Source organism: Anastrepha ludens, chromosome 6 (assembly GCF_028408465.1).
Source record: "Anastrepha ludens isolate Willacy chromosome 6, idAnaLude1.1, whole genome shotgun sequence".
Taxonomy (NCBI): Eukaryota; Metazoa; Arthropoda; class Insecta; order Diptera; family Tephritidae; genus Anastrepha; species Anastrepha ludens.
This window is the reverse complement of record NC_071502.1, coordinates 75669503-75677754: the sequence shown is the minus strand read 5'-3', so window position 1 is coordinate 75677754 and position 8252 is coordinate 75669503. Positions and strand designations below refer to the sequence as shown.

Genomic DNA, 8252 nt, shown 5'->3' with positions numbered 1-8252 from the left:
ACTGCTTCAAATATGGCTATCGTTTCTGCAGCAAAATTTGTGCTGTAATAAGGTAAAACCTTGCTAATTAATATTCTGTCATTGTATATAACGCTGAAGCTTGTTTGGTTTGCGCTCTTTGAACCGTCTGTGAAAATTAGTTTGAACTTTTTTTTTATAAGTTTGTTGGTTAATTCTGAGAAGAGTTTTTGGAATATTGTTGAAGGCGTATTTTCTTTTTTCCAATGGTGGAGTGATGTATCTATGGCATTGAAAGGTAGTTGCCATCCAGGAAATTGGGTGATGGTCTTAGGTTTATAATTGATGGGAATATCTAATTCCAGAGATTTTTCTATTATGCGTTTGAGTGTTGATTGAATTTTGTGTTTTCGTTTAGAAATTATTATTTTGTGTGTAAGTTTTGAAAGTGTTGACTGGTCATTAACGATTAGGTTTTTGCAAAGTTTTGTTGTGGCAAACTCCCTCATTTGTGTTAACGGAGGTATGCCTGTTTCGAACGTCATGTTGCGAATCGGTGTAGTACGGTATGCGCCTAAGGCGGTTCGTATAGCAGAGTTTAGTAATGAGTTGAGTTTGTTGATATTGGACTTAGGTGTGTAGCCAAAAAGGTATAATCCATAGTAAATTTTTGATACAATTAAAGATTTGGTAGCGGCAATGATTGAACTAGTGTTAGCATTCAGTTTTGGGCTTGAAAGGCATTTTATTATGTTCAAACGTTTATTTAATGAGTTGACAAGTTTTGAAATGTGGGCTTCCCATCTATATCTTTTATTAAATTCGATACCTAATATTTTTAAGTTTTCGGCGTTGTTTATTGTAAAGTTGTTGCATGTGATATTTGGATGACAGTGTTTTTTCCTGCATATGTGTATGTGTTTACTTTTTTCTGTTGAGAGGCTTGCACCTGAGTAATTGCACCAGTTCAAAATATCGTTGTGAATGTCGTTGAGATCTATGTTTGTATTTTCATGTTTATTCATTTTTTTTATGAGAGTGAAATCGTCTGCGTAAGCCAGAAAGTCTATTTCTTTGTGTAATGATAAAATGTTGCTGAGTTTGTGGTATGCTATAAGAAATAGTATGACTGAAATTGGGGATCCTTGGGGTATCCCATTCTGTAGTGGATATGTTTCGGAGAAGTGAGAATCTATTCTTATTTTAATTTTTCTGTTTGTCATAAAATTTTTGATATAGTTTAATATTTTAGGACCTATTTTCCATTCTAAGAGCTGGTCTAGAATGGTGTGTACTCCGATTTTGTCAAATGCTTTTGTAAAGTCGAGTGAGATGATTGACAAATGCTTTTTTTGGGATAGGGAGGACGTGATCTGATGGTCTAGATATACTAGATAATCAGACACTGATTTACCCTTTCTAAATCCAATTTGCTGGCTATGTAGTAGTTTGTTGCAGGAAACAAACCACCATAGCCGATTAGCTACTACTTTGTCTAATAATTTTGCGCAGACCGGATTCAAGGATATTGGACGGTAGGATTTGATGGAGGATTTATCTTGGTTTGGTTTATGTATAGGGAGGACGAGACTGCTTTTGAACATTTGAGGAATTTGATTGTTTAAAATGTTGTTATAAAGACAAAGTAAACGGGTTTTCATGGCCGCCGGTAAGTTTTTTATCATGGGGTAAGAAATTCTATCAGTACCTGGGGTGCGACCCTTAAGTTTTGACAAAGCTATAGAGAGTTCTATTGGAGTTATATCGCTTTCTATTTGGAGCGCAGTTTTGCTTGGGGTTAAGCTGTTAATTGGTGTTAAGGAGGAGTATTTGTGGTCTAAAAATGATCGTGTAAAGTTGGTGTCGCTGGCTTCATTTGACCAGTATTTTCCAAATGAGTTGGCTATTGTAAGTTTATTGGTTGTGGTAGTTTGGATTGGATCTTGTAGGGCTATACTGTGTATCGGAAGGTATGGTTTTAAGCCGCATAATCGACGTATAGTGTGCCATAACTGTCCAGTGGGTGTATGGGGGTGAATGTGGCTTGTAAACTTATGCATTGCCTTGTTTTTGGATAATTTAAGTTCCCTTTTAAATAAAGCATTTGCTCTTTTGTAGTTTATTATGTTTTCAGTTGTTATGTGTCTTTTTACTTTATTCCAAAAGCGATTTCTATCTTTCTTCAATCTTTCGAGTTCTTTGTTCCACCAAGGTGTACATTTTTTCGTATTGTAATTCGTTTGAGGGATTGCTTCATTTGCGCTTTGGAGTATGATTTTGTGTAGCGTGGCCGCTTCTTTATTTGTATTATTGCTGTGTGGTTTAGCTTGACATAGTATATTCGCTAGGGTGCTGAATTTTTCCCAATTAGCTTTATTAAGGTTAAACCTGGGTCTGATATTAATTGTGGTGTTTGATTGGTTATTAAAGATGGTTGTGGTTATTGGGAAGTGGTCGCTGCCAAAAAGGCAGGATTCTACTTGCCAATTACTTTGCAGGGCTATGGAAGGTGAAGCTATGGTTAAATCCACATGAGTGAATGTATGGTGTGTTGTAAAGTGGGTTGGTGAGCCATCGTTCAAAAGAATTAGTCTTGATTGACTAACGAATTTAAAGAGCTTATTACCTCTGCTGTTGCTTTTGGGGGATCCCCAGTTTGGATGCCAACTATTAAAGTCACCGGTAATTAAAATTGGTGGTTGCAAGCTGTCAAATATATCTTGAAGGTTTTTGGTATTGAAGTTTTTGTTTGGTGAAAGGTAGATGGAACTGATTGTAAATTTGAGTACGGACTGTATTTGTATACTAACTATATCAAAAGTGTTAGTAGTGTGGTTTCTTATTTTATGCTGTATGGATTTATGTATAAGAATAGCAGATCCTCCAAATGAGTTGCATGGGTTTGTGGATGTGTATATATTATAATTAATAGGCGTTGGTATTGGTATCGAGTTTTGGATGTGTGTCTCTTGCAGGGTAATCACGTGTGGTCTAATTTGTGTTAGTAATATTTGTAGTTCGTTGTAGTTATTTTGGTATCCTCGTATATTCCATTGTATGATTTTTAGTGAGGGCGTCATATATCAGTAGAATAGATAAGTGTTCGTGTTTTTGTTTTGAATTAACTAAATTAAGATTTAATAAGTATTTATATAAGGTGTAAGTAAGCTAAGAATAAGTATGTATAAATATATATAGTTCTGTTTTTAGGAATATTAGGATAATTAACGTTTTGGCTAGTTGTAGTGTTAGTTGGGTTACTTTTTTTTGTTAAGTTTTTTTATCTGTGATTGTAGTCGTTTCGATGTATTTTTTGGTAGGATTTTTATCTTCTGCTTTGATGTAGATGTGGATTCTAAGCTGTCATCTGTCTCTGATTCGCTCATTACATCTGAATATTGCATGATTTGTCTTTCCATGCTATTTTCAGTGAGAGAATTGGTAGTTGGTGTGGTTGGCTTTGTTGGTGGTTTTGTTGGCTGTACTGCGAGTGGGTGATTAAAGTGTGGTGAGTTTTGATGTTCTGATTGTGAGTTGAGTGTTGTTTGTTTAGAAGTATGTTGACTGGTGACTTCTGCAAATGTATAGTTGTTGTGTGGATGTCGTTCTTTGTAAATAGCTCGTGCAGTTTTGTTGTCGACTTGGGAGGTGATCTTAATTGTTTGGATTTCTTTCTCGCGTATGAATATGGGACATTTTTTGTCGAGAGTGGTGTGATTAGTACATGTTAGTCCGTTCGCATCGCAATTGCCGCATTTCGTAATATTATTACATTTCTCTTGGTTTTCGTCGTTAACATGGTAATTGCTTGCACAGTTATGGCAGGACTTTGGACTTTTGCAGAATTTTGCTACGTGATTAAATTTAAAACAATTTTTGCATCGCATTGGTGGGGGGATGTATGGGCGAACTGTTGTTTTAATATAACCGATGTGTATTTTCGTTGGCAATGTTGTTGTGGCAAATGTTAATATAATTAATCCTGTTTCAATCAGGTCATTGTTCACTTTTTTGAGTATTTTTTTCACCTCGCATACATTTTGGGGTTTTAGTTCATCGAGGATTTCACTTTCGGGTATTGATCTTAATTCGTTACAATATATTACGCCTTTCGAATAATTAAGTGTCTTGTGTGGTGTAATCTCAACTATGATTGTGTTTGAAAGCGCTGTTAGTGTCGTTAATTTGTTCGCTTGTGAGCCGTTTTTGGTTTTGATCAAAATTTGGCCGCTAATAATTTTTTTGCAATATTCAACTTCGCCGCAAGTTGAGTTGATTGCTTTTTGAATCAAAAAAGGTGATACATTCTTTAAATTGTCTGAGTTATTGGGTCTGGACATGAGTAGGTATACCGGTTCGTTCGATGTAAAGTTTGATTGCTTTGTTTTGTCCCATTTGAGTGCAGGTAAATTGGGAGGTAAATTAACTTTATTGTCCGGTGGCTTATTCATTTTGAGTGAGGGATAAGAAGGTAATTCCTATTACACAAATTGAAAATTCACTTGTTCAATGTTATTAGTATTATATATATATATAATATATATATATGTATATTTAAAGTTTATTAATGCACTAGTTGTTAAATTAATTATCACTTTTTTTTTTTTTTTTTTTTTTTTTTTTTTGACTATCAGGCTGCGCGTTTTGCTTTAATATCGATTTTCGCGAAAATACGTTCGTATGCTTGGGGCAGTAGTTTGCGACTGAAGCAAATATTGTATGCTGATATAGTCTCCTCCTGTGTAACTTTCTTCGTATTTACTACCACGTTGTTTGTTTCTTCACCATCAGTAAATTCACAATTGATACAGGGATCTTCATTTTGTTCAAAAGACTCCAAAATAGGTTCAGCAATCCATTGCTCAATATCAGATTCGGATATTTGCTGCAATGGTTCTATTTCTTGAAGCAAATTTGAAATTACTTGAATAGTGGATGTATCTTCAACAAGCTGTAAGCGTAACTCTGAAAGAGGGATGACATCTTCACTATCCCATTCGGATGTTACCTCAAACAGTTTTTGAAATGATGACTGAATGGAGGTCACATTAACAGCATTCCAGGCATTCGCTAAAAAGCATATTGCGTGTTTTAAGTTGATGTTTCGTAGAGATTGTTTTCCCACGGCGAACGATGTCACTTAAAAGGCTTGTTTTGAAGTTCAATTTCGTAAGTGTTATGACATTCTGGTCCATGGGCTGTATAAGTGCAGTACAGTTTGGAGGAAGACACATTACAGATATTTGACCATCACTACTCATTAACTCGCCGTCTTTGGGATGGCATGGAGCATTATCAATAAGCAATAGAGCCTGTTCGTGAAGATTTTCGGCACGAAGGAACCCATTTACCTGCAATTTTAGGAAATTTAAATTAATAAAGGAAATTTTTTACAAACAAAGATTACCAGATGTACCTTTGGAACAAATGTTTGTGAAACCATTCCTTAAACAAAGCCAAGGTCATCCAAGCACTTTTATTTCCTTTGTAGACAACTGGAATATCCGTAAAATTGTTAAGTGATCGTGGGTTTAATGGTTTCCCAATAACCATTAGTTTTACTCTGTGATTTCCAGATGCATTCGTGCAAGCCAGAGAAGTTATTCTTTCCTTACTGATTTTATGTCCTGGAGCGAAAGTTTCTTTTGACCGCACAAGAGTTCTACCAGGCAAAAGCTTCCAAAAGAGACCAGATTCATCGGCATTGTATATCTGGTCCTTGGTCAAACCTATCAGCAATTTTTTTGTTCAGTTTTTGTAAAAATGGATTAACTGAATGAGTCTTATTCGAAAGTTTTTCTCCACATATTTTGAGTCTTCGTATTCCATATCTTTTTTTAAAGTTTGTAATCCAACCATTGCTAGCATGGAAGTCCCCCGATTTTTCCTGAATTTTGGCATGGAGAAACTTGGCCTTTTGTTTAAGCATATCAGAAGTGATTGGGAAATTCTTGGCTCGTTGATTTGCAAACCATTTCATCAATGATCTTTCCATTTTAGGAAGATCTGCAGGTTTAAACGTTTTTCTCTTCCCAGGACCAGATTCAGCATTCGCCAGGAACTTCCTTATGGTGTTCTTCTTATTCTTAATGCGGTTTATTGTTGACCTGTGCACGTGAAAACTTTTGGCTAAGGCATCGATAGAAAATCCTTCACTTAGCTTCCTTAAAATTTCAGCTTTTTGCTTTATTGTAAGCAACGTAAATTTTTTCCCTGCCATTGTGAGACCGCACTCAATGAAACGTTCGTTAAAACTGATTCAAATGTCCCAAAATAAACGTGCGTAAAAGAATTAGCCAATCACAGCAATTCAATTCCGAAATAAATCGGGACTTCCCCGAATTTTATTGAATTTTAGGAACCGGTTCCAAAAGCAACAAGGCAATGTCGCAAGTATCGAGTTCAAATTTTTTGGATGTCGCAAGTACTGAGTACGTAATGGAAAAAATTTTTATGTTGCAAGAATCGAAGAGTGCAAGTACCGAGTATGTGCAAGAATCGAGGTACTACTGTATTGAAACTCGAAGTTTTATTAAATACGTGTAAATTACGATAAAGTGATATTGAGTGGTTACTTTTATAGTTAATGACACATTTTCTGCGTAATAAAATTCACACTTGTTTGTAGCTTCAAATAAAAATCGGTATTATATCCTCTATATGATTTGTGATTTCGAAGTAAAGTAGAGTAGAGCCTCACACAAGTTAGGCGGTGGGGTCTTGTGCTTGTTTAACCAGCTCAATATTTTCTTTTGAATAAAATAAGTATATATTTTCACTGAATAAACACATACGAGTATAAGTTTACGTGTAAGTATATGCTTCAGCCAATAATTTTATAGGTCAATTCGAAATTCAGAGAACTCAGTTTTTTCTAACAACAAGGGCAAACCTGGGACTAGGTATGTTCGAAATTTTTTGTTTTTCTTATAATAATTAGGCATTTAAATCAATTTTTATTTAGTTTATTATTCTTCCGTTTGATTGTATTTCCAAAAATTGCTTCTATAAAAACATATGGAGCCGCGATGTGGCGCTGAGCTCGACAAATTTCGAAAAACCGTAGTTATGGTCTGACCTGGCATACTTAATTCTGCACAGAAAACAAAAATGCTCGTTATTCCACTCGGGCTAACTTTTCGTAAGGTTGTGCTACATAGAAATTTAAAAACATTCATATCAACATCAAAAAGCTTTTCATAGAGAAAGTAAAAGACATATTTGTATGCATGCATGTACATACGAGTATATGGGATAATAATAGCTTTAGGGATAGGCGGTCAGTGTAGATCGTTAAGCGATTGCGCATGCGCACTTTAATTATCATGAAGTTATGCAATCGAATTCAGTATAACGTACATGTATGCACTCACATACTCGTATATGTGTACATATGCACAAGTGCATACTCATTTACAGCCCATATGAAAGTGAATTAACATTACACTCGTTCATTGTGTGCTCCGGGCAAACGACCTTTGCCAACCGCCCTGTCTCCAAGAAAACCACTTTGATGTTGCGGCGTATACAAAGAGACGCGTGCGTGAAAGTCACCGGTACATCCGCATATACATTGGTAAGAGTATGTGTTTGAGCGTGACCGCTTAAACAAATTTTCACCTTATTAGTTAAGCAGGCCAACATTTACATAGATGAATGAATCAATGAATGAGTGAATGAATGAACGAACCAACGAGATTCCCCATAATCGTTCATAAACATATAGATATATACATATACGAGAATTTTATATATAAGATATGTTAATGTATAGTATATATGTATCCTTATGAATTGATGGACATATTTACAATACATTTGAGAATAGTGTAAATAGTTATTTATTTAACGATTGGTAAGCTTTATAGTTTACTCCAGGTTTTTACATTTCTTCAAAAGATTTTATCAAAAAGTCAATTTTTTTATTTTCTATTCGACTGAGGTTTATTAGTTGTTGCAAATCTGTTTATTTATGGGGTTAAGAGTAGTAAGAGGCCCGAAAAAATTATAATAATTTTTTTGCTAGTCAATTCCTTTATTTTACAAAATAAAAACAGAGCATTAATACCTACATCATGTATCGACTTCCTTTTAGCAAAAATATAAAAATGTGTAATTGTAAAAGTTATCGCTGTTTGTGTGGAGCCCGTTTCTGCAGAAGTCCCTTGCGGTGATCATCACAAGCCCTTGGAGATTCATCTAAAATCAATCGGACAAGAGAAATTGGTTTTATTAATAAATAATCTTGTGCCTGATCGAAGCTTTTTTTCAAAATCAGCAATATGGTGGCCTTA

At 35.0% G+C, this 8252-nt stretch overlaps 1 protein-coding gene across 1 annotated transcript; it reads right to left on the bottom strand.

The window, feature by feature from the left end:
* Positions 1-3215: 3215 nt before the first annotated feature.
* LOC128867121 (uncharacterized) lies at positions 3216-4409 on the bottom strand. The gene has a single exon (XM_054108220.1). It carries the CDS (start codon positions 4407-4409, stop codon positions 3216-3218), a length of 1194 nt encoding a protein of 397 aa, XP_053964195.1.
* Positions 4410-8252: the final 3843 nt, after the last annotated feature.

Coding starts and splice junctions, on each gene's coding strand:
- LOC128867121 (XM_054108220.1), bottom strand. CDS start 4,409: ATGAATAAGCCACCGGACAATAAAGTTAATTTACCTCCCAATTTACCT.